The sequence below is a fragment of the Suncus etruscus genome, chromosome 1 (genome assembly GCF_024139225.1).
Source record: "Suncus etruscus isolate mSunEtr1 chromosome 1, mSunEtr1.pri.cur, whole genome shotgun sequence".
Classification (NCBI taxonomy): Eukaryota; Metazoa; Chordata; class Mammalia; order Eulipotyphla; family Soricidae; genus Suncus; species Suncus etruscus.
Genome location: NC_064848.1, coordinates 125,644,948 through 125,672,393, shown reverse-complemented (window position 1 = coordinate 125,672,393; position 27,446 = coordinate 125,644,948). Strand labels below are relative to the sequence as shown.

The 27,446-nt window shown below is 38.0% G+C and overlaps 1 protein-coding gene across 2 annotated transcripts in view; it reads right to left on the bottom strand.

The window, feature by feature from the left end:
* The window catches only part of CAPZA2 (capping actin protein of muscle Z-line subunit alpha 2), a 468,908-nt gene that overhangs the window by 46,163 nt on the left and 395,299 nt on the right, over window positions 1-27,446 (bottom strand). The window contains exon 2 of one of the 2 annotated variants that reach the window (XM_049771041.1): window positions 10,962-11,034. In XM_049771041.1, coding sequence (XP_049626998.1) covers window positions 10,962-11,000 — 39 coding nt within the window. In that variant the 5' untranslated portion in view covers window positions 11,001-11,034. Of the gene's footprint in view, window positions 1-10,961; window positions 11,097-27,446 lie in introns of those variants that run through there. The other variant, XM_049771040.1, reaches the window with a different exon arrangement.

The window sequence follows — 27,446 nt, the reverse complement described above, 5'->3', positions numbered from 1 at the left end:
TCCTCTCTCCTGGACAAATGAGTATATGGGATTAATAAACTGCTATTTATCTCATCTGTCTAATGTCAAATTTTATGTGTTCATTCATCCCCATGTCACTACAACAGAACTCCTCCTTTATCAACAGAGTGAAGAGGAGGTAATTCAAACAAGTATCACTTATGAGAAGCTCAAATTTAAGACATATAATCTGGGACTAGGAAACAAGGAACTCCGTATTTAAAATATATTTTAAACTATCAAATAAGCTAATATATGGCCAAACATTTGAAGAGAATAAGATGATTATCTCACAGATCTTTAATCTTATTTCCTTATGACTTGAAAAGTTTTCCTTTTCCAGTGGATCTGAAGTGAGAGAAGGCTGATAGAAGACTTATGACATTAAAAATGGGTGAAGGGTTAGTCTAATAAACATGATAAAAGCTGCACAGATTAGAAGTCCCTCATAGGAATAAAAGAATTAGAAATAAACTCCTAAAATTTAGCAGCCAATAAAACCTTTTGAAAAAAAAAAAAAAACCACTAAATTCTTAGTAAATGAATTGTATACAAAGCGAACTTCAAGTTTACATAAGAGACTTAGGTGAAAATAATAATCAGACTTTAAATTATAGGATGATTATCTTGATTTAATGCAACTCTTTTTGAGTTAAAAAAAACTTGTGGCTCTTACACAATTTTAGGCAAACTTTCTCCGCTCTTCTCAACTTTTTTTTTTTTTTTTTTTTTTTGGTTTTTGGGCCACACCTGGCGATGCTCAGGGGTTACTCCTGGCTGTCTGCTCAGAAATAGCTCCTGGCAGGCACGGGGGACCATATGGGACACCGGGATTCGAACCAACCACCTTTGGTCCTGGATCGGCTGCTTGCAAGGCCAACGCCGCTGTGCTATCTCCCCGGGCCCTCTTCTCAACTTCTTGACCCATAAAAAAACCCTTTGCCATATAAAACTTAGAAAACAAAATTAGTTAACTAAACAATTAATGGTCTTTAATGGTGCAAAGTAAAATGGACTTCCTCAAAAGATAAACACTTGGTGGAAGTGATATGTACTTGCCTCTCATGCAATCAACCCTTGTCTGAATTCTAGTCGGGTTCGATCTGTGACACCTTATATGGTCCCCTTAGCCCTGCCAGGTGACTCCTGAGCAGAGCCTGGTGTAAGCCATGAACACAGACAGGTGTGGTGCCCCTCCACCCAAATAAGAATACTGCACCACCCTGGTAGTTATGACTATTTAATCTTCTTTAAACTAATCCCCACAATAAAGAATAGACAGAATTCATTGTAAACAGTTCAGGCAAGAGGGATAAAAAAGTCATTACAGTTGAATCATATAAAGTTGATTCCACTATTAAGAAAAACCCACACATGCTTTCCCTTAAAAAGAAAGAATGTCAAAATATCCACTAAATAAAAGCACAGCTCATTTAGATATTTTTCAGAAAATTGTCTCTGGCTTTATTAACTCAAAGCACAACTTTATTTTTGCAGCATGTCAGTAGGTAGTTATTTTAGGGTCAGAGATGTCTCAGATTGCATGAAAAAAAGTAATGTCTGGGCCGGAGCAATAGCACAGAGGTAAGGTGTTTGCTTTGCACGAAGCAAACACAGGATGAACCCGGGTTCTAACCCTGGCATTCCATATGATCCCCTGAGCCTGCAAGGAGCAATTTCTGAGCACAGAGCCAGGAGTAACCCAAGCACAGTCGCCAGGTATGAACCCCCTATCCCCCAAAAAGTAATGTCAATGCTACACAGCTGCAGAAGAGAGAAGTTAGTCCTGCACATATAAAGAAGTGTTTCCCTAAATATGTAATACCAGATAATAAAAAAGGTACTTGATATTGGTAACTTCCACATCTAGCTTTCTGGCGATGGCAAGCAGGTTTGCCTTGCATGTAGCTGACCCAGCTTTGATCCCAGAGTCAGGAGTAAAGCCCTGTGTAAAGCACTGAGCACAGCCTGATATGGCACAAAAAAATATTCTTGAAAGCACCTTCGTATTAAAGCAAACTAGACATTTTAGGATTTAATACAGTTTTTAGAAAAAAGAAAATTAGAGTGTTTATGACTGTTCAATTTGAGGAGAAACTGAAATGTATGATAATAGTTCATATAAGTTTTCTTTTTTAGTTCATAATAATGCCTGCTTTGTATTCACAGGTTGTGAATACATTTTATTTAATGTTGAACCATATTTGGAACTGCTCAGAGATTGTATCTGACTTGGTCCTAGTGAAAGGGCTCAGGGGACCATGTGAGGGGTTCAGGGGACCATGGTTAGCTAGCTCTGTAGCCTGACATTTACTTATTTAGTAGGTGTAACTGCTGTTGTTTATTCCTGTGTTTTTCAGAGTCAGGCATGTATCTTATACAATCTTATAGCTGTCCTGCACATTGTAGGATGTTTACTAGTATCCTGTAATATTGTAATTTCAATCAAGTGCCTAACATATATTACATTGGTGATAGTTGACTGGCTGATTTTTAAAGTGATTAGAGCAGTGATGGCTAACCTTTTTGAGCCCGAGTGCCCAAACTGCTGCACAAAACCAAAGAATTTCCTCAAAAGTGCCAGTACGTAAATTAAACCTTAATAATAAGATTTTAGTATCTAAAAACTGTGCGGCACATGCTGCATATCTTTACTGCGGACCTTCCGTCGGGCGAGCTGCAAGGCCTGGATTAGTTTATTTTGCATAGACTGAAGCCTAGAGTCTTTGTATTTTCTTTGGCAATGGGAGTGTCAAGAGCAACTGAAAGTTTCTCATTACTTGAAAATACTACTAGGGTTGCGTGTCACTGTATTAGGTTCTTGACAAATATTGACTAAACCCCAAGAAATTATCAATTATTCTTTTTTTTTTGGTTTTTGGGTCACACCCAGCAGCGCTCAGGGGTTACTCCTGGCTCTACGCTCAGAAATCAAAAATTGCTCCTGGCAGGCTCAGGGGACCATATGGGATGTCGGGATTTGAACCACAGTCCTTCTGCCTGCAAGGCAAATGCCCTACCTCCATACTATCTCTCCAGCTCTTGTATCAATTATTCTTTAGGTGTCGGAGCAAATGCCCTTCTGCTGTGCTCTCTCTCTGGTCCCTACTGTTTCTTAATAAAATAATTTCATACATTACAAAAGGAAAAAAATTGCCAATAAAGTATCTTAAGCTACTAAGTATAAACTACATCCTGATATCAGGATTCAAAAATGACAATTCAGAAATGACAGAATCACAAGGTGCTGACCCAGGTCCAATCTCTAGGAACCTGGAGTCCCGAGTCCCACCAAGATTGATTCCCTAAGCAGAGTCAGCACTCAGCACTGCTGTGTGCCCCCCAAATCACAGAAGAAGCTGAGAGATAAAACTGAGATTTAAGGCACTTCCATGCTTGCAGTCAATCTGGGTCCTAGCCTTCGCACTGTATATGGCCCACTGAGCAATGCCAGGAGGCCTCTAATCAAAAAAGCAAGATTAAGCTCTGAGCACTGCTGAGTGTACCCCAACCAAAAAAAAACAAAAGCTATACATTTGATAAAAGAATAAACAAAATGGTAGTTCACAATTACTTCCATTCATTGTTAACAGAAATATATAAACCAAAATGTTTAAGAAAAACTATCATTGGAGTTACAGGAGAAAAAATGAAAATAAAGTTGTGAGAAAAAATATGAAGAGTACATATCTAACCTTTAAAATAAAATTTGTGAAACTGTCCTGGGTTATAGGAATTTCTATAGATCCCTATGAATCTGTGATAGAACTACTTTTGGGGGCTGGAGAGATAGCACAGCAGTAGGGTGTTTGCCTTGCACGCAGCCAACCTGGGAAGGACCTGGGTTCGACTCCCAGCATCGTCACCCAGCCTGCCAGGGGCAATTTCTGAACGCAGAGCCAGAGGTAACCCCTGAGCGCCGCTTGTGACCCAAGACCCAATCAATTAATAAATAAATAAAAAATAATAATAAAGTTTAAAAAATAACTGAAAAAACAGAACTACTTTTGGGAAACTAAGTTTTAGGTCCGGACACAGAAACAAGAGTTCCGATTTTCTCACTAGGACACAGAAATAAGAATTCTGATGTTTTCAACTGGCTTTCAACCTTGAAAATTACTTTGTGTATCCTCCCCCATTATGTTTCTTAAATACACTGAAGGCGTACTATAAATATGCTCTAATGTGCAATGTCTGAAAAACTCCAGTAATATTATAGCAGTTATCAAGTTTCTGCTTGCTGTAGTATTTTTTTCTAACATTTCCTTGGTACAATGACAGAATTTCTTCACCTCCCGAATAAAATAGGAATAAGTATTTTCTACATTAAAAAGGCATACTAGCTGAGAGGCAAAGAGAACAGTAGGGATCAGGCCCATGTCTTGTATATGGCTGAATTCTGGTTTGGCAACAAATTGTCCTGGACATCTCCCTTGGGCAGTCATAGAGGACCCTGAACACTGCCAAAATGGCCCAGGTAATCCCCTACACTGCAGAATCCAAGTATATCCTTGGACTATAGCATTGAGTCATCTGGTTTACTATCTAGAATTCCCAGAGATGATCCCCAGAATATCCAGAGAACTCCTTAGGAGGCACAAAAACAAAATAAAAAACAAAGACAAAAACAAAAACCACCCCAATAAGCATTTAGTAAAGTTTACTATTCAGTGAATAAGAATACTGCTAATTTTATAATAATTATGAAGACTCTAAGAGCAAATTTGTCTTTATAAACACAAAGCTGCTGTACTTCAAAGGGCATTCAAGGGAGTTCCATTTGATTTTCTAAATCAATGTTTTCCAAATAGGAAATACTGCCCCTAAGAGGTACTGACACTAAGCGATGGAGGAAGATCAGCAGTAAGTAGCCTTGGGTATAAATAGGGGAAACTTTCTATTTGTTCACTTAAAGATTTCCAATGGATAATAAGGGATATTTTCCCCCTAAAAAGAGATGAGAGGTCAAATAAATCTGGGAACCTCTGGATTAGAAAACTTTAACATTTGTAGAGCTATCAGAAATAAAACATGCAGACCACAAAGTTTTACCTAAAAAAACTTGCCTCTAGTATTGGATTCCTCCTTTCATGAAACTTCTGTTTTCTCTTTTTGTGGAGGAGGGTTCAGTTCAAGGAACCTCTGGGTTCAGAGGAAATAAACAAGAGCTGATGCTGCAGATGCATGCAGGCAGGTAAGTAGTGCCTCACTGCCTCTGGTCCCTTACATTTTCTCTAAACTTTATAAATTCATGATTCCTTTGTGCATTATTTATTATAAATTGAGAACCAATTATTCATCACGTACAGCCCAATGCTAAAGTTATTATTATGGAATGCCAAAAGAATGGAATTCCTATACAATGAAGTTTCATAGAAAGGTAAACATAAACATGTTATATAAACATACAACACTACGTATTATGATAGTACATTGCAAAGTTCAGATTAAATTAGTCTTGTGACCTGGCCTAAATCTTAATAAATATAATTTTAATCTTTCAAAAAGGGAACAGTATTACGATTCAAAGTAGCTAAGTCATGAATCCAAACTGTTTAACTACCATGCTAGATACTGTGTACATTTGAAGCAATTTAAGATATGTACCTGTATTACAGGAAACTGAGAATGAATTTATTTACTGGAAGTACTAAAATAGATAGTAAGTCAGATGATAACAAAAGTCATAGAATGATTAAATAATAGTATATATTCGCAATGCAGAACTATTTAGGTTAGAATGGCATAAAAGGTCATCAACATCATTTGCAGAGTTGGGCTTCCTTGTAATGACACTAAAGGTGTGTGTGTGGGAAGGAACCAATGTATTCAGTCAGATACAGAAAACTGAAGGGGCTATTTAGAAACTATATAATAAAAGTCTGACTAGCAAAAAAATGTCACAGAAGGAAAGGACCCAAATTTTCTAACCCCAGAGCCCTCCCTGTTTTCTTTTGTTTCTTTGACTTTGGGCCACACCCGGCTGAGTTCAGACTTACTCCTTGCTGTGCTCAGGGATCTCTCCTGGCAGGGCTGAACAGCATATTAGTGTACTGAGGATAGAGCCCAAGTTAGTCATGCAGAAAGTAAACACCCTACCTGCTATATACTATTCCTCCAGCCCCATCCTTGGTTTATTTTTTTCCTCAACTAGCTTTATTCCTTAACTGCCATAAAACAGACACTAATAATTTGCATTCTGTTCACACAGTAAAAATGTTTATAAAGGATAAGTTTAAAACATAAATATGAAATATTTCATATTTCATACAATATATTCATAATTTCATAATTTATTCATAGTATATATTGAACATATAAAATATATGAATATATTCATAATTTCATGTAAATATGAAATTATGAACTTAAGAGTGTATTGGTATAAACAAATGAACCTTTCAAGGAAGTCATTAATTGTAATATATATATATATAGATATATATATTGTTTGGTTTTTGGGCCACACCCGGCAGTGCTCAGGGGTACTCCTGAATCTGTGCTCAGAAATCACTCCTGGCAGGTACAGGGGACATATGATATGCTGGGACTCAAACCCCGGTCCGTCCCAGGTTGGTCACATGTAAGGCAAAAACCCTACCGCTGTGCTATTGCTCCAGCCCCTGTAAAAATATTTTGAGGATGCAAGTACCTACGAAGAAACCAACTGCACAGTATAGAGTGGGGGCAGAGTTTGGGGTCACTGAAATAAAGCTGAGACTTAAAAACTTAGGTGTCTGGGTATGGGCCCAGGGGTAGTCCAGTAAAAAATTTGCCTAAAAAGAAACTGAAGCTTAAATCCCAGCACTGCTTTACAGGCACTTAGCTTGATACTGGCAACACTGACTTTTGGAACTCTGATGCCACAAAATTAAGTGATCTCTGGTGATCATTACAACAAAGTGCATGCAAACACTGCAACACAAAGTATGTAAGCAACATAATCAAATATGCAGCCTCCAACATGTGTACCATAACTCAAGAGTGCAACCGCAGTTAGGATGGTACAAATACAACACAGAGTACAGCCAATTGTACAATCCCTGGTAAGTAGCATAACAAAGTATGTATGAACCTGTCCATTGTCACAGGGAAGGAGAATTTTTTTTAAGTTTATTTTTAAAAAGGGGTGAGGTAGGAGTCTAGAGCAACAATATAGTGACTTACTAAGGCACTGCCTGCCTTGCACAAGATTTATCAGTGTTAGACCCCCAGCACCCCATAGGGTACCCCCAACCCAGAGAGCCAAGAGTAATCACTGAGTACCACTGGGTATCATCTCAAAACCAACACCAAACAAAATACAAATTCCAAAATAACACAAAAGCCAGAGAGACAGTATAGGGTTTATGGTTATTTGCCTTCAATGAAGTCAATCTGGTTCAATCCCTGGCACTGCGGGTAGTCCTCCAAGCACTATAGGGAGTGAATGATTCCTGAGCAGTGTCGGAAGGCCTGAGCACAGAGAGGTCTAGCCCCCAAATTAAAACCCTGGATGTCTAGATGAAAAGTGTTAAATAAAAGCCAAAAGGAGACTGGAGTGTGGCTCCGTCTGTCTAGGTAGGTTCCATTTGAACACATCTCATTAACTGTCTTTTATGTAAAGGAATAGCAAATTAAATATGTGTACTTAAAAAAAAAAAAGAGATGCTCAGGAGAAAAGTAAAGGCTGCACTCTGTATTTTTTTAAGACACCATCTACAATGACAGAGCTCCAGCTATGGAAGTAGATAACTCTAATCTCTGGAGGAAGATGGGAGTGGTTGCAGGAAAAACATTCTTTCTAACCAATTGAGAAGTCTCTTCCTTATAGAGTCTGGAGTGAGTTTCTCTATTTTCTTGTCTGGAGGTTTGAAAATGTTCTTCTCGTTTAAGCTCTCTACCACAAGTTCATATAATTTTAAATTCACAAAAATGTTTTACTGTATAATACAGCTGACCTAGAAATGGAAAATGTGAACGGTTTCTGGCCATCAGTTTCTTTAACTATGTTTTTAAAAGTCTGTGGGAAAAACTACATAGCAAATAACTTTGAAAAACTTCATTGTGCTTCTTGAAGTAACTTTCCCATTTCACCCATGAGTGAAAGCTCAAAAAGGGGGCCGGAGAGATAGCATGGAGCGTTTGCCTTGCATGCTGAAGGCATCCCATATGGTCCCCTGTGCCTGCCAGGAGCAATTTCTGAGCACTGCCGGGTGTGACCCAAAAAACAAAAAACAAAAAAAAGGCTCAAAGGGTATTAGGTTTCACAGTGTCACCTTTAAAATGTACACAATTTAGGGGTGGGATAAAAAAATGCATTCAATTTAATAAGGATACTATTCTAGGTTAATTTCTAAAATGCTTCCTACCATAGGGTATATATGTGACAGCCCACTAGTAGCATAAATGACTAATGATAATAGTAAATATTGTTCAAAACGAATTTAAAAATTAAATTAGAAAAGAAAATCTAGAACTCAAAATATTTGTATTTGGGGCCAGAGTGATAAGCACAGCAGGGAGAGCATTTCATTTGCCTTGTATGTGACCAACCTGGGTTTGATCCCCAACATCCCATATGGTCCCAGAGCATGGCCAGGAGTGATCCTTGTGCACTGCCAGGTGTGGCCCCGAAAACTCAACAAAACAAGTGTAATTACGATTTTTATTAAAAAGAAAATGACTGTCGATTTTCGAAATAAATTGTTGACAAATAAAATGAGATAAGCCCAGAAGAACAACTTATGTGAGTGTAATATTACAAGATCATCAACTTTAGATCAGACAAAATCTGGTGTACATAGATACCACATTTCCTATCATACTCAGATATTCGTAAGGAATTACCTAAAGATTAAAAAGTTAAAAAAACAATGACAATTAAAAGCTTACTTTCCAGTGCCCACTAATAAAAGCAAATTAAGTAATGTGCTGTTCACAGAGCCAGGCACATACAAAGTATATATGTGGCCTCTGGGCTTTAGATATGCGATCAGTAAAGGAAATTCCAAGAGCTGAAAATGACTAAAAGCTTATTTTTGAAAATCACAAATATTGCAGAAAGACTAACATGACTTAACTATGTTTCAAAATATCACCTCTACTTCTCAATTCCCAAACCTCAAGTCCACCTCCTGAAAAATTCTAATAACAAATTCTGACAACTAAAGTGGCCAAATATTAAATCACTTAATTTGGGGGTTGGGGGGTGTTTGGGTTACACCCGGCGGTGCTCAGGGTTACTCCAGGCTCTGTGCGCAGAAACTGCTCCTGGCAGGCACGGTGGACCATATGGGATACCAGGATTCGAACCACCGTTTGTCCTGAATCAGGTGCGTGCGAGGCAAACGCCCTACCACTGCTATCTCTCCAGCCCCTAGATCACTTAAATTTAACAGGAAAGTTTATGCAATGCTTTTCTTAAGTTACCGATAAAGCACTCAGATATGTAAGACAACTAATGAATATTCTTATGAAACCCAAACCACCACTGAATTTTATCCCCCAATCACGGTGCTTACTTAATAAGCAAGCTTAGGAAAAGACACCCGCCCTCACCCCTCACCCCAATGGTGCTCAGGGCTCCGAGTGCCAAAGAATGAGGAACCTTGTCATCTAGCTCCTTTAGAAAAAAAACTAAAGCTATTTTGGGCCTTTAACACATGGCAGGGTCCCACGCCGAATGCTGTGTCCTGGGCTAGATTCCGGGTCACTTGAGTTACCTTACCAGCCACCCTTCCCGTAGGAGAGGAAACGAAGTGTCACGGGGCCTTGAAATCATCTTTTTCTGCACCACTTAACCCTACATATGCGTGAGCTATTATGGCCAGGCACGACAATGATTACAAAGGCGACTGCTGCAGAGCCGATGTTGTGCATCTGGAGACCTGCCTCACTCCGGCCTGCCGATGCTGGGGCGCCTGACCCCGTCCCGGCTTGTGCTGGTGGTGGTTGTCAGCACTCTCAGCAGAGCGCACAGCCAAGGAGCTGAGGCCAGGGAAAGGGGTCTCCCACTTGCAGCTCGGTGTAAGGAGGGTCGGACAGACGGACACGGACACACAAACACACACACAACCGACTTCCTAAGTGAATCGAGCCTAAGGTCTGCAGCAGAATTTCTGAAACCTGCTGTGTGTGTGTGTGTGTGTGTGTGTGTGTTTGCATGCATGCATGCATGTTCTGGGGCATTTCCAAAACCTGCTGCGTGGTGTGTGTGTGTATGTATATATGTATGTATGTATGTATATTCTGAGACTTTCTACGCCCCCCCCCAAAAAAAGAAAAAAAAATAGGACAAGAATACTTCGAGGGAGAGTCTGGGCCGCAGACGGTGTCATTTCAAATTTCACACACACACACACACACACACACACACACACACACACACACACACACACAGTCTGCAAGAAAAAAGACACACGACCCGAGGGAGGCCTGGGCCTCTCGACAGTCCGAGGCGAACTGCGAACTCCCGCGAAGGGAAGGAGTCGAGCGACCCGATTTCTGGCCTCGAGCGAGCGAGCGAGCGAGCGAACTTGGGGCGTTCGTTCGACGGGGTCGTGCGGCCGGGCAGGGGCGGGGGCGTCGGCGTCGGCGGCGGGGCCGGGGCGGGGCGGGCGACTCCGGGGAGCTCGGGGGCCGCGGGGCCTCGGGCGCAGCCCGGACCGACTCGGGGGCGGCGGCGCCGAGGGCGAGCAACGTCGCCGGCCGAGCTCGGCGCTGCCAGGGCCGGGCCCCGCAGGGGTCTCTCGCCTCGCGCCGCCCGAGCCGGAGCCGGAGCCGGAGCCGGAGCCGAGCCCGGGGCCCCGAGCGTGCGCGCGCCCGACCCCGCGGGGGCCGAAGGCGGGGAGCAGGCCCCGCGGCGGCGAGCGGCCCCCGAGCCCTCCAGGCGGTCGGCCTCCACGAGCCGAGACGCCGGCGCTCTCGGGGCCCCCGGGACCGACGCCTCCGAGCGCTCCGACCGCCCTCGCGGCGCTTACCTTCTCCTCGTCGGACAACTGCTCCTCCAGATCCGCCATCTTCCTTCTGGCGACAGACCGCGGCGGCGGCGGCCACCTGACTTCCCCCTTTTCCGAGCGGTCCTTAACGCCGCGCGCCCCCGCCAAGGGCGGGGCCGGCCGCCCGGGCCCCTACGCAGGCGCCGAAGCCTGGAGGGGGCGGGGCTCCGAGGAGACGGAGAGCCGCAGTACGCGTGCGCGCGCGGTCCAGAGCCCGGGAAGGGGGCGGGGCGGAGTCTTTTGCAACCTCCCTTTGCAGGCTTGTTTGGGAATAGAGAATTTTTTTTCCCCACCGGTGACCAGATGGACGCACTCTGCGACGGGTACATTCTGAGCCCTGTAGTTTGTTCCCATCAAGCCCTGAACTCTGCCAGCTAACAGTGTGGAAAAGTCTATGAATAGAAAGAAGCTTTTGAAACGTTCTGTTTGGTTTTCTTTTAAATGGAGACAAATAGCTTTTATTAAAATATGCACACACACACACACACACACACACACACACACACAAAACCTAGTTCATAACTGAGAGGTACCGATAACTCTAGAAAGATTTTTTTTTCACTCAAGAAGTATTTGTTACTGTCTTACTGTCTGCCGGATATGTTAGTAGTCTCTGGGGATGTACCATATTAAGCAAAACCAGAGCGACATGTTCCCAGGAAGCATTACCGTCTGTTCATTAAACAAAATACATTGAGGATCTGGGGAAAGGTGTTGGTTGCAAGGGGATGAGGTTACACATTGATTTTGCCCTTCCGAAAAGAATTATCAGATTAAATACAGGAAGGCCGATAAAACTTGAATTTTGGGTGAACGTTGAAAAAATATTTTTAGAATGGCTCATGAAGCATTTGAGAAATATTTATACTTTTAAAAAAGAATTCATTGTTTTAAAGCTTATTGGAAGCTCATTGCTTTTATTTGCTAAATCTGTCAACCTCTTATTTCTGAAGCCTCAAGTTTAGAGAGTGAAACTATCTTCAAACCTATATATATGAGAACTGTGTATAAAGAACCAGCCAGGCTGGTTCCATAGATCTGGGATGGGGCTGAAAATTTTTGTTCTCTAGAAAGTTCACAAACGATGCCAATGATTCTGGTCTAGAGACCACACTTTGAGTAGCAAGTTTTTAGTTTAAATAAGTTCGAATTTTGATCATTATTTGTACAACTAGAACTAATACAATGATATATGTCAATTTTATTTCAATTGAAAATAAAATGGTTCTTAAAAGACTTAATTCTGTAAAAACAAGCTGTTCACAAACTTTGAACATTGTTACATATTATGATGAGAAATGTTTAACAAAATGAATTTGACAGTTTCATGTAAATGACACATAGGAGAGTACCTTAACGGGTTAAATAAATAAGTCATGCAAACACTGTTTTTTTGGTTGTTATTTTAGGGCCACACCCGAGAATGGTGAGGGGCTATTCCCAGTTTATGGGGCTCCTCTAATGCTGTTCACTAGACCATGTAGTGCTTGGGATTTAACTCAAGTGGGCCACACCCAGAAGTGCTCAGGAGTTACTTCTGGCTTTGTGCTCAGAAATCGCTCCTGACAGGCTGGGGGACCATATGGGATACAGGGGATCAAGATATTTCTCAGCACAGTTTTATCCACTTTAGAGCAGAAAAATTGAGTTCGTTCATTTGTCAAAACTTGAACAGTTTCTAAATGACTGAGTGTAATTGAAATCAAAGAATCTTACTCTGAATACTGTCTTTTCCACTTGGAAATTTTCTTTCCCTCACTGGAAGACATGTACTTGCAACAAAGTAAAACAGCCATGTACTTGCAACAAAGTAAAACTCATGAAGGCAAATACTCTTCCATAATTTTTGTTTCTGGGTCACACCCAATGAATCTCAGAGATTACTCCTGGATTTGTGCTCATGAATCACTCCTGGTGGTGCTCAGGTAGAGAGTATTAAGCCCAAGTCAGCAAAGCAAGCACCTTTGCCAATTTACTAAATCTTTGCTCCCTCTTCCATTAATTCTATTCAACAATTCTTGAATAAAATCAACAGTATTTCCAGATTATTTTTCTTCTTTTTTAAAATATTTTTTCTTAGAAATGCCAAATATCAAGAATTTGTACAGAGTGGATACTCAGTAGTAAATGTTGCTGAACTGATTACTTCCTTCCTCTAAGAACCTCACCCAAATCTGGTAATGTTTTATCATAATTTGAGTCAGACTTTGTTTACAGTTGCATCCTTGGTGATATTTTTTGTGTAGCTTCCTATAATGACGCACCAGCAATTATGTATTATTTCTCATAGCCCTTTCAAAAACCCTACCAATACCACTTTCAATATAGTCAAAAAGAATTTTAGAATTTGCATAAACAGGGGCCGGAGAGATAGCATGGAGGTAAGGCATTTGCCTTTCATGCAGGAGGTCATCGGTTCAAATCCTGGCGTCCCATATGGTCCCCCCGTGCCTGCCAGGAGCAATTTCTGAGCCTGGAGCCAGGAATAACCCCTGAGCACTGCCGGGTGTGACCCAAAAAACCACAAAAAATTTTGCATAAACTGGGGGTTCTGGTAGAATTATAATATGCAAATTGATATAAATGGAATTATATGATTGCAAGTAGAAATGTATTGTATTCTAGACGATCAATTATTCTATGATGAAGAGAAAAGAAACAAAATATCCTTCCCTCACACAATTTTATATTTTGATAATGTTAACTTTTATTTTTTCCATTTCTAAACTCACCATTATTCTACTTAATAGTGGCATAATCTCGATCTTCTTTATTTAACCAAAACCTGTTTTTTTTTTTAAAGTTCATTATGGACAGTGAAGCAATAGTATAATGTGTAGGGAATTTGCCTTTTATGCTGCTAACCCGATTTTAATCCCTAATACTTTCTATGTCCCCAGAGTCCACAAGGAGTGATTCCTGAGCGCAGAGCCAGGAGTAACCCCTGAACATTGCAGGGTGTGGCATATCCCTCTCTTCAAATAGTTCTTCCATTGGTAGGGTTAAATTTTAAATTACCTACTTATATGTTAGTATGTTTCTTGATGGAATTTCCTTATGTCCTTACTTATTTAAATATGTCCAAGTGATAATTTCATAGAAACACAATCTTAAGGTTTAATTAGTGCAGTCACTAAGTTTTAGGAAAACGAAGTCCTAGATATATAAGATTACTTGATTAAAAATTGCACATGTAGGGGTGGGAGCGACAGCACAGCAGTAAGGTGTTTTCCTTGCATGTGGCTGACTTGGTACCGACCTAGGTTCGATCCCTGGCATCCCATATGATCCCCTGAACCTACCAGTAGCAATTTCTGAGCACAGAGCCAGGAAAAAAAACCCCGAGCGCTGCCAGGTGTAGCCCAAAACAAAACAAAACAAAACAAAAAATTGCACATGTAGCTATTATTTTTAAATCCAATATTCTAAAGTTAGACTCATGTTCTTTTCTTAATATACTTGCATAGTTCTATAGAAATGTATATAAAAATCCATATATTTCTATAGATATGTTCTATATCTATAGAAATATATAGAAAACATATGTATTATATATAGCCACATCATGTAATATATATGATGATAAATTATATCTGTATCTTCATGAAAAGCACCAAATAAGTATAGAATAGGAAGAATCCTGGAGGTAATTCTCTAGAGTGAAGTAAGTAAATACTGAAATGTCTATTTATTTAAATTACATGTACAAGCTTGTCAGATATATATTAAAAATATCCTTTCTAGATTCCTTCTCTTTAGGAGTAATCCCTAACTTTAATCTGGCATACATTATTCCTCTGAATATCAATTATTATTCAAGACAGGACTCCTGTTCTGTTGGGGAAAAATTTGTGATATGAAATGAACCCAGAACCTCATACATGCCAGACATACACTTTCTCTCTGAGCTACAATCTGGGACTGTTTTCTTTCTTTCTTTCTTTCTTTCTTTCTTTCTGGGACTGTTTTCTTTCTTCTTTCTTTCTTTCTTTCTTTCTTTCTTTCTTTCTTTCTTTCTTTCTTTCTTTCTTTCTTTCTTTCTTTCTTTCTTTCTTTCTTTCTTTCTTTCTTTCTTTCTTTCTTTCTTTCTTTCTTTCTTTCTTTCTTCTTTCTTTCTTTCTTTCTTTCTTTCTTTCTTTCTTTCTTTCTTTCTTTCTTTCTTTCTTTCTTTCTTTCTTTCTTTCTTTCTTTCTTTCTTTCTTCCTTCCTTCCTTTCTTTTTCTTTCTTTCTTTCTTTCTTTCTTTCTTTCTTTCTTTCTTTCTTTCTTTCTTTCTTTCTTTCTTTCTTTCTTCTTTCTTTCTTTCTTTCTTTCTTTCTTTCTTTCTTTCTTTCTTTTCCTTCCTTCCTTCCTTCCTTCCTTCCTTCCTTCCTTCCTTCCTTCCTTCCTTCCTTCCTTTCTCCCTTCCTCCCTACCTTCCTTCCTTTCTCCCTCTCTCTTTCTTTCTCTCTTTCTCTCTTTCTCTCTTTCTTTCTTTCTTTCTCTTTCTTTCTTTCTTTCTTTCTTTCTTTCTTTCTTTCTTTCTTTCTTTCTTTCTTTCTTTCTTTCTTTCTCTCTTTCTTTCTTTCTCTCTTTCTCTCTTTCTCTCTTCTCTCTCTTTCTCTTTCTTTCTTTCTTTCTTTCTTTCTTTCTTTCTTTCTTTCTTTCTTTCTTTCTTTCTTTCTTTCTTTCTTTCTTTCTTTCTTTCTTTCTTTCTTTCTTTCTCTTCCTTTCTTCCTTTCTTTTTAAATCTCCTTTCTTTTCACCCTCCCCAAACCTCATTTTTTCTTTTGATCCTTTCCACCCTACTACTTTTTTTTTAAGTCACTTTATTTAAAACTTGTGATTATAAAGTTGCTCATAATACAGTTGGTTATTTTTTTCACAGTTACTAAAATTGTTCATGATTGAGGTTCAGTCATACAATGTACAACTTCTTCATCTTTTTAATTCAAATAATGTAGTATTAATTCAACAAATATTTATAAAATGAATCGATGCATATAATTGTTTTGCATAGTTTCAAAAAACAATATGGATAAAAATATAGATTCTGGCTGGGAAGTCAAAGGGTTGGAATACACACATTGCATGCAGAAGCACATAGTTCCCCTACTATTTCTGGGAGTGGCCTCTGAGCACCCAACCAGGAGCAGCTTTTGAGCACTACTGGATGTTGCACAATGAAAGAAAAAACATTAATTTCTTACTTTAAAATATGATCATTTATATTCTATTATTTAATTATATTATTATTTATAATCATATTAATTATATTATATTATAAATATTGTTAGACTTTTGGCTATAAAAATTTATGGAAAGAAACATAAGGAACAAATATACAGATAGTAAGTAAAAAGATATCTCGCCATACCTCTATCAATGTTCTAGCTCTGCTATCTTTCCTATAACCCTCCTAAGGCTTTTCTCTTACATTTTATTTTTTCTTGTGTCTAGATGCATCAATTAAGACAAGTTGAGATATGTATGTATGTATGAGGTAGGTACATATGGCAGAATACTCAGTTTTCTCTACATAGAGCAATAACAAAAAACTGCAAATGTTCTGATCAGATCCTCATGGATCACTTGTATTATTGCTATGTATCAGTACTTTTTATCCTGCTTCATATAATCAAAATACTGAACAGGAAGAATGCTCTTGAGCTACAGGATTTGCCACAAGCGCAAAGCTAGGAGGTTAGGGCCTATGGAGCAATTCTTACCCATGACTGTCATATGATGGAAGATGAAAACCCAGATCCTTAGCTTCAGATCAGAAAGTTTATAGTCCAGATTTCTTATTTCTTCTTATTTCTCTCCTTCCTCCTCCTCCTTTCCTTTTCCTTCTCTTCTTCCTCTTTTTTCTTAATCTCTTTTTTCTCTTCTTCCTTATTTTCTCCTCCATTTTATTTCCTCTTTCTCTTTCTTTGGTTTTGAACACATGACAATCCAAGGTCTATTTTCAGTTGAGGTCACTTCTATTGCTGCCTGGGGGCATGGAGTGCCAAGGATGGGCCTAGACCCCTGTCCTGCAAAACCTGTTCCCTGCATTTAAAAATATCTCCGCTTACCAGAAAATAAGGTAGTATCAATTAGTTCCCACTGTTTCCTAAGAGTAATTAAGATACTATGAAAAGTGATTAGATCAGGAATTTAAGAGTAACAGTCGACTTTACACATGAGGACATTTGGGAACTTCAGATTGAAGATTTAAGATCAGTCATGAAAATTGGAGCAGCCTGTTAGGATGGAATTAGTCTTGATAAATTCCAAAACATTTATTTGAATAAATAACCCAGGAATAAATAATTCCTGCCTTAATGAGATTAGTTCTGAGAATAGAACAGGAATAATTTGCAGGCAACTTTACATAGGGAGAAGAACAAAGCAAGTTAAACTAAGAATATATTTGAATCTGGCTTAATACACCCAAAAGAAAGAGGTGGAAAGGAAGCTTTTAAAATATAGGACCAAATGTCCTAATATTACTTTTAGTCTGTTTGCAAAAGACTTGAATTCAATACTTAAGTAAGATACCCCTACAAAGTAATCTGTAAGTACAGCATAAAATGGCATAAATGAAAAATACAAGGGAGACTCATTGAAACAATAGGTCAACAGAGCAAAAATCACATTTAAGTTGTATTCCTTCCTTTTCTGTATTTCTTAATCCACAGTGCTGCCTATCTCATAACAAAAACTTATCTCCTAACATAAGTAAGGCATATTATAATGTTAAACTTATAGTACTTTTTATCATCTTAATACTTTTAGAGAAAATCTCTATCTTAATTCTAAATTAGAAAGTGATAGTTTCTGCATTTATTTACTAAACACTTAGATGAGTTGCTTTATTTTAAGAAATAATACAATAAAAAATAAAAGCGATTTTTCCTCATTTAAAATATTTGACAGTAAGGAGTGTAGACTGGAATAGACTATTTTTAATGATGTTGAAGAAAACATTGTCTGCATATTTGTAGACTTCCTCTCATAGAGAGATAATATATTTAATATTTCTATAAAGTGTGGAAGAATTTGCTATGTGATTTATGCCAATTTGTTAAATAATTCTAACCTCAATTTCATATGTTAATCAGGAAATAATAATAGCTTATTGTATGTGAAGTTAATGATGTACAAATATTGCAAACTTTATCAATATAAAAACCCTACCAATAGTAATCACAATATAATAGAAATTTAATTCTATTCATTTATCTTTATTTATTTATTTATTTTTGGTTTTGGTGTCACACCCGGCAGTGGTGCTCAGGGGTTACTTTGGCTCTGCTCTCAGAAGTATTTCCTGGCAGGTTTGGGGGACCATAAGGGATACTGGTATTTGAACTGGGGTCTATTCTGTATTAGCTGTGTGCAAGGCAAACGCCTTACCACTGTGCTATTGCTCCGGTCTCCTTCATTTATTTTTTCTGTGTTACCTATAATGAATAGATATTTCCAGAATTTAAAATTTTTTGTTTTGAAGCCATACACAGCAGGGAACCATGTGGTGCCAGGGGTTGAATACAAGCCTGCATGAAAAAAAAAAAGCACATAACCCATTGAACCTAGTGCATTGTATTGTATTATATTGTATTGTATCGTATTGTATAATATTGGCTTTTGAGACACACTGGGCAGGTTCCTAGATGCTACTCCCATTTAAGTACTTGAGGGTCATTTCTTTTTCCTTTTTAATAATTTATTTATTTAAGCACTGTAGTTACAAAAATTTTCATAGTTAGGTTTTATTCATAGAATGTACAATGCCCTTCACCAATGCAACTTTTCTGCCATCAATGGCCCCCAATCCTGTAACCCCCATTGTCTCTGGGACAGGCATTCTGTTTCTCTCCCTCCCTACAATGGTCATGGTAGTTGCCGATGCAGTTAGTGTTCTAAGTACACTCACCACTCTTTGTGGTAAGCTTCATACATGGACTGGTCCTCCCAGACCTCATCTCTATTATCTCTGGATATTATTACCATACTGTCTTTCATTTTTCTTATATCCCACAGCAGTGAATGAGAGTTACTTTCTTCCCTACTCCACACCAGCACTAGTTGTTCTTATTCTATGATGTGATGTGTGCCAGTCTCTGTGGTGTGAAATGATACCTCATTGTTGTTTATATTTGCATCTCCCTGATGATTACTGATGTGGAGCATTTTGTCATGTACCTTTTGGCCATTTGTATTTCTTCTTTGAGGAAGTGTCTGTTCATTTTATCTCCCCATTTTTTGATGGGGTTAGATTTTTTTAAGTCTGTCAGTATCTTTTTATTTTATTTATTTTTCTTGTCAGTATCTTGTATATCTTACACTTAGCCCTTTATCAGATTATTATTGGGTGCATAGTTTCTCTCAGTCTGTGGGTAGTCTTTGTATCCTAGTCACTGTTTCCTTTGAAGTGCAAGAGCTTCTCAGTTTAATATAGTTTGGGGATCACTTCTGATGGTGGGAACCAAACCTAAACATCAAGCAAGCAAAACTTGTGCTCTAGCTTTTTGAGCTGCCTCTATACTAGCCCTATTTAACTTTTCACACAAAAGAAATATTAGAAAAGTATTCTTCTTCTACCTCATCCCACAATACCCTTCCTTTGTTCCTGTGCTACATTCCAATTGTCATCAATACAATGACTCCATATTTCAGGACTATTTTTTGCTTAATAAGTCTAATGACTTTGTACAAATCTTACTTTTTTCAGAGTCAAAATGTCTGTCCCCAGGGCTTACTCCTAACTCTGCACTCAGTGATCACTCCTGGCAGGACTCAGAGGATTATATGGGATACCAGGGATCAAACTCAGACTAGTCACATACAAGTCACGTACAAATACCCTACCCACTACACAATCTCTGGTGTCCCTTGGACAAGTCTTTGAATATCTGCATTTAATTCAATTATTTATTATAATATTTGCATGACACAGTGTATAAAAAATGTCTTATAAAATTACAAGTTCTGACAAAGTGTAGCAATATCATTGAAGTACATTTGCCTTGTAGCATCAGTATCTGTCATTCATCTTTCTTCTTTATGTCTCAGGTGTATCAGCTTTAACAACTCATAATCAGTTCTTTTTAAATATTTTTAAAAATATTTAATGTGTTTCTATTATGCATAAGTATTCTGTTAATCACTGAAAATATAGCAATGAACAAAAGAGACCCCTATCTTCATAAAGCTTATTATTAAATGAAGAATGGGTTGTAAATGAATAACTCACATAACTATGTAATTAGAATTTTGGTAAGTGCAATGAAGGAAATATACAGGGTGATTGAGTATAGACATTGAAACATAATCATCAATGTGTTTTTCATGTTTCTGTGTATCTTGACTACTTTTTGTTTTGTACTTTTTACATTGAAACATAAAACTTTTTTGTCATGCTAGAAATTAGATTATCTTTTTAAGAGACATTTTCAGAACATAGGGATACTTATTACACATTATAAAATATTTCAGTTCCTTAAACTTCAAGCTTCCACTTCTGTAACATACCCACTTGCACAGGCAAGGATCCATCTGGACCCATCTGTGTTGCCAATTGAAACATGGGGACAAGAGAAATAATGCTAATATGCAGATGTACTTGTTAGTTGATATGACCTGAATAATAAAATCCTTTGTCCCTAAATCAGGGGTCTTATATTTTTTGCAAGTATCCATAAAACCATAGTAAATTAACTGGTTGGCTTGAAACAAGCAGAAAAGATGATAGACCCATTATAAAAGGAAATCTATTTTTGGAAGTAACATTTAAGCCTCTAGCCACCTTCCTCCAATTCATTTTTAAAATACTTTTTTTATAATTAAATGCTTAAAATATGCACACAAGATTAATATGCAAACATGAGCATAGTCATAGCTCAGAGATATTGAGTGGGGGTGATCAGCATTGTGGCATGTTTACATATCTGGTATTCACAAAAAGGTGTACATATACATTTGAGCTTCCCTGTATCTTCCTCACATCTTAGGTTCTTCTATTTCTCTCTTCCTAAGGTAAACACTAAGACAAATTCCGCATGTGTCATTCTGATACCTTTTTCTTCAAAAAATAATTTAATTGATCATCAATTTACATGTGAATGGATGTGCAAGGCTATCAAGAACCTTGATACTAGTACATATTTAACTGTTGTAGGATAGGTCAATAATGCCAATGAAGGGTGTTAGGAGATCAGCTAAATCATCTCTGGATTATAATCTGAACTCAACTATCATATAAATTCATGTTTTCCTATCCTTCACTTTTCCTTTGATCTGTTTTTGGGTTGAGTGGGCAGGGTCACACATTGTTCACTGTGGTGCTCTGGAGTGTTTGTGTGTATTTGTGTGTGTGCACAGCTTTTGGTGGCAGTCTCATTCATTTAATTTTAGATCTGGTGTAAATTCTTTTTATGGTGTTCACCGGGGTTCTATGTGGTTTTTGAGGCACAGCTCTTACTTAACTAGACTTCTGAGTTTTTCCTGTCATTTTAAATGTTCTTATGTTTATCAGTGTTTGACTATAAATAGTGTTTTTCTTTTTTTCTTTAGGACTATCCAACAAGGCCTTTTAATGCTTCTCATCTTGTTTTGGTCAAAATCCTCAAAGCAGACATCTAATCTCTTGCCAGAAGAGGAATGGTCTATATATATTTAAAGCCAACTAGAGGAAGACAGCTATCTGTCTGACTATGCAGCAGTTCAATGTTACTTTAATTTTTATTTTTGGCCTTTTATCACCTTCAACTATGCTTAGTAGTCCAGAATGCCTCTGTTCTGTGCTTCATGTAGAATAAAATTCTAAGGCAGGCAGATTGGAAGATCTCAGCCTCATGTTAACAAAACAAGTGTCTTTCTGCAGAGTCACAAGAAGGGTTTTTGTTTTGTTTTGTTTAATAGGGGCCACACACCGCCAGGGCTTGTTCCTGGCTCTGTGCTCAGGAATCACTCTTGGCAGTTCTCTGGGACCAAAATGGATGCCTGAAATAGAACCCAGATCAGCTGTGTGCAAGGCAAATGCCCTATCCTCTGTACAATTGCTCTGACCCATTAAAGCTCTGACCCATTAAAGGGGGCTTTACAGAAAAAAGAGAAGAGGGAAACACACTTTTAGGTTTTGCTTGGGATCTGTACTAGGCTACGCTCAGAGGTTACTCCTGCCTATGCACTCAAGAATCACTCCTGGCAGTTCTGCAGGGGAAAACATATTGATGCAATGGATCTGGTACGGATCAAGCTTCACCTCTCTCCATCCTCCCCACAACCCAATGCGGAATGCAAACGCCTCACCTGCAGTTTCTCTTCAGACCCACGGAAGCACAGATTTAGGAAGGGTGGGTGGCTGGTGGGCTCTGGGAGATCACTAAATTCATCTAGCTGTCCCCTGAGGCACGTTTCCCAAGTGACTGCAAATAATGATTCCTGATCAAGGTTTCCATTTCTTCTATCCTTTAGAAACAGATAAGGGAGACATTCTGGACATTTTCAACCATCCTCACCAGGTTTTCTGGTTTCTTTTCTTTTCTTTCTCTCTTTCTCTCTTTCTCTCTTTCTCTCTTTCTCTCTCTCTTTCTCTCTTTCTCTCTCTCTTTCTCTCTTTCTCTCTCTCTTTCTCTCTTTCTCTCTTTCTTTCTTTCTTTCTTTCTTTCTTTCTTTCTTTCTTTCTTTCTTTCTTTCTTTCTTTCTTTCTTTCTTTCTTTCTTTCTTTCTTTCTTTCTTTCTTTCTTTCTTTCTTTCTTTCTTTCTTTCTTTCTTTCTTTCTTTCTTTCTTTCTTTCTTTCTTTCTTTCTTTCTTTCTTTCTTTCTTTCTTTCTTTCTTTCTTTCTTTCTTTCTTTCTTTCTTTCTTTCTTTCTTTCTTCCTTCCTTCCTTCCTTCCTTCCTTCCTTCCTTCCTTCCTTCCTTCCTTCCTTCCTTCCTTCCTTTCCGTGTGTGTGTGTGTGTGTTTGTGTGTGTGTGTGTGTGTGTGTGTGTGTGTGTGTGTGTGTGTGTGTGTGTGTGTGTGCGCCAGTCCTGGCGATGCTCAGGACTTACTCCTGGTTCTATGCTCAGGGATCACTCTTGGGAAGATTGGGGAATCATATGTGGTGCCAGGGATTTATCCCCAGGTCAGTAGTGTGCAAAACAAGCACCCAATCCACTGTACAATCAATACTCCAGCCCTTCAACTACTAATTTCAATTTCTCTGGTCAGGCTTCATTCTCAATTCACGAATTCTTAAAAGATCTGTGGGTACAAATGAGATTGGTTCTACATTGTTATAACTCTCAGTTTTAGAGTTTTGAGGCCCCCAAATCTTCTGCAATTCTCCATTGTTTTTTAGTCTCAAAAGCCCTGGTGCTGTTGTCTTTTCTTTGTATGTATTTATTTATTTAGTACATTGTGTGCATAATTGACATAAAAATCTCTTTAGAGGGAGGAAGCTGGCTTCATCAACTTTGCCTAAAATTCCCCAAACTCATACTGTGCTGGACATGGAGGCTCCATTTTCTCATTTTCATTTCATGCGTGCAGATTCTATTACATGAGGACTTTATCTATCATAGCTCTTTGTTTTTTTATTTCTTTTTGAGTATTCCAAGTGCTTTATTGTTCAGAATACAAATTTGTGAGGTTTGTTTTCTCTGAGTAGCTTGGATTTCAGCATTTCATAGCTTTCTAGATAAAAAAAAATCCTCAAGCCTGATTTTCAAGACTCTATCCAAGGGTATGAACTTGTGATAAATATTTTTTTTATAGTTCAATATAGTTTTGTTTCAAATTCAAGTGAAACTTGAAGGCCTGTACACAGTGTTTATACTTTATTTCAACTAGGTTTCTGCCACTCTTCTGTCATTCCCCACATTATTGCCTCAATTGTTGAGGCACTGGAAGAATTTGCTCTGCCCTGCATGTTTTGGTATTTCCAGCTGATCTCTTACCATGCTTCCTTCATTCTTTCAGCATCACCACACTGTTTTTCTTCCTGTCCTTTGTAAATAATCTGATGTTCCACTGGGTTGCTGAATACAATCTATTCTGTGACCACCGCCTCCTCCCAGTTACCCCCCACATATATCCTTTCCCCCCTTTTTAATGATATTCTCCCTTAGATCTCTACTGTTATCTTTTGCTTCTTCTGAACTTCTGACCAGGCAAAAACCCTATTATTATATTTCTTTGTATATTATTTGGTTCTAACTCTCATGATTAAATTATGTTTTTTTTTTTTTTTGGTCATAGATTCTGTTTTTTCCTTTTTGCATTCATGCTGCCTAGAACAGGCATTGTGTGCAATGGCTTAGAACAAACCAAAAATAACTACTTATTAAATAATGAATAGAGGGATGCTTTAGAGTAAGAACAACAAGGTAAGTACTGAAAAGAGAAGCTCAAGGTCAAGTAAACACATGAGAATAAGCTCAGTATATTTGAAGAACTGAAAAAGCAAGAACTATAATTTGAGCCTTGTGAAACAAATGGATTTGGGATGTGGAGGTGGGGTATGGAGGACCAGATAGGTTTAAATATAGAGATGGTCACATGTTATATGAAAAAAGCTCTTAATCACTTATTCATTAGGGAAGTGAAAATCAAAACAGCAATTGAGATATCACCTCACATCAGTGAGACTGGCACAGGTCACAAAAAACAAAGCAATCAGTGTTTGTATGAATGTTGGGAAAAAGAAATCCTCATCCACTGCTGGTAGGAAGGTCTACTGGTCCAACCATTTTGGAAAACAACATGATACTTACAAAAAAATACTAGGAATAGAGCTTTCATATGACCCAACAAGTTCACCTTTTGGGATTAATTCCAAGGGTTCATAAATACTATTCAGAAAAGATATTTACACATCTATGTTTATTTCAACACTATTATGATAGCCCAAATCTGGAAAAAAATCTAAATGTACAAGAACAGATGACTGAATAAAGAAACTATGGTGGGGCCGGTGAGGTGGTGCTAGAGTAAGGTGTCTGCCTTGTAAGCGCTAGCCAAGGAAGGACTGTGGTTCGATCCCCCAGCATCCCATATGGTCCCCCCAAGCCAGGGGCAATTTCTGAGCACTTAGCCAGGAGTAACCCCTGAGCATCAAACGAGTGTGACCAAAAAAACAAAAAAAAAAAAAAGAAAGAAAGAAACTATGGCATATATACACAATGGGATACTACTCAGATATAAGAAAAGAGAAAAATCATGCAATTTACTGCTATGTGAATGAATGTTTAGAGTATTATTTAGAATAATGGTCAGAACAGGAGGGGTAGAAAGATACAGAATGGTCTTGATCTTGTGTATAATATAAAGAAACAGATAAAGAAATAACAAAGATCCAAAGCAACAAACTGATAACTTTAGCAGGAAGCTTACCATGGTAGTGGAAGAGAGACAAAATAAGACAGGATGAGTGGGAACATTGCGACAATGGTGGAAGGAAGTGGATACTCTGGTAGAAGGTGTAGTATTTGGAAAAATTAAACCCTGTCACTAATAATATGTAAGACATGGAGCCTAAAATTTAAAAATTAAATAAAAAAATAAGAGTATTTCTAGTGAGGCCAGTAAATTCACCATGTAAATTTGAGTAAGAAAGTTGTATCTCAGAAGTGGAGAAGACATGGTAAAGTTAAATGGTTAGTTAAAAGATTAATGCCCTACTTTTGGCAAGACCTGCAGGTTTGAACAGAAGTAATAAGTAAAATGGAAAGAAGTGTCAAATTATATTTTAGAGTGTATAACATTAGATATTAGACAAGAGAAAGGAAGGTGAAGAAAAGAATATTGCCAAAAATAATCTTCAGGCTTTTGATTTGTCTGACTAGGGTACTGTTTATTAAGGTGAGAAAGTGGAGAGGTGGGGAGAGCAGAAAAAAAAATAGAGCGGAAGGGATGTGGCTAGAAGGAAGTGCTTCTCAACAGCTCTCTACTTCCCTAAGACGGTTCCTGTTACTCAGTAATTCTCTTCCTTTAGGATCCCATTGTTCACCATGCTCTGTGTCTCCATTTCAAACTTAAAAAAAGGAAAATATGATTGCTAGTTAAAAGCAGTCACTCTACTGGGCAAAGATCACCTTCATAATCTACTCTTGGTTGCTGTTCTCTGATGAGACAGCTAGTAAAACATGGGTGTGTCTGTGAAGTAGTATCAGGAAGAGATTAGTGTTTGGTTCTATAAATTGAGTAAAGGAGAATTCCCTCTGAACACAAATGAGCAATTCATTGAGGCCATGAATAGAACAAGAGAAGAAAGGGTGAAATCTTTCTTCTTGAACCCAGACATTAATCCTTCTGTTTTTGGACATTGGTGCTCTGAATCCTTGGACTTTTGGGTATAAATTGGCTCTACTGCATTGATATCTTCTCATCCTCCTTCTTAGGAGTTCAGATTGAATTGTACCACTAGCCTTTATGAATATCAAATGTTTTTGATGATTTATCAGCCTCCATACACACATGAGACTAAATACTTTCCCTACTACTTCCTTTAAGATTTCCTGTTCATTCTATTTTTTTCTTAAAGAATTCTGCCTAAGACAGTATATGACATTTCCTTTTCATTTATAAATGATAACAGTTAATAATCAGTTATGTTGCTCTTTAGGCTTTTGTTTCTTTTAACATATATGAGGTCTGTTTTTCAAGCCATGTCTTACAATCTTTCTATTTTTTGGTATATTAAAGTAATTTATCTCATGATGATTCTCCTGATAAAATCCCATGTTCCAGGAAGATCAAAATTGCCCAGAGAAATGTAAGAAATTACAAAGCACATTTTACTCAAGTTTAATATTCTCTTGGTTTTAGTCATTCTTTCCTAGAACTAAAGATAACCTTCTTAACTTTTGTCTCTTATTGAGAAGGTAATGAGTGTGAAAGAAAGGAGAAAGGAGATGATTAGATCATTTACATAATTTAAGATGCATAATCCTGGAATGTTTCAATGTCCTTCTTTAGAAAAATACTGAATTTGTTAATTTTAATTAAAAAGTAAGAAGTATATTAAATTTATGAGACTCACATTGATGACAGACTAAATATTGTAAACTCAGACAATATCTTCATTCTAGAGACACAGCCAGAAGTTTAGAAATGTGTTAGAAACTGATCAGAGTACAAAGGCAATGTTTAACCCAGAATGGCTGCAGAGAATTTGTTGTAATTTAAATTTACTTGCAAATAAAGAGGCAACAGCCAGGGACACAATAATTTTGTTTCTGAACTTCAAAGTTACAGAGGAGGCTACATTTAATAAAAATTATCTTGCATTTTCCTTCACTTAACTGTATATATAAAGTCTTAAATTGAGAGCTGAGTAGAGTTTTGAGGAAGCTGAGATATTTTGTAATTGGGTATATTCCATATAAATATTTAAAATAGAATTGTTTTCAGTGGAGTTGCGATTCTCTGTGAAACTACAAAGGCCGTCTGAAACATTATTTTGGTTGGGTTGAAGGAGGTAAGAGCCTGGGGTGCAGGACATTGAGAAAGCAGAGAGG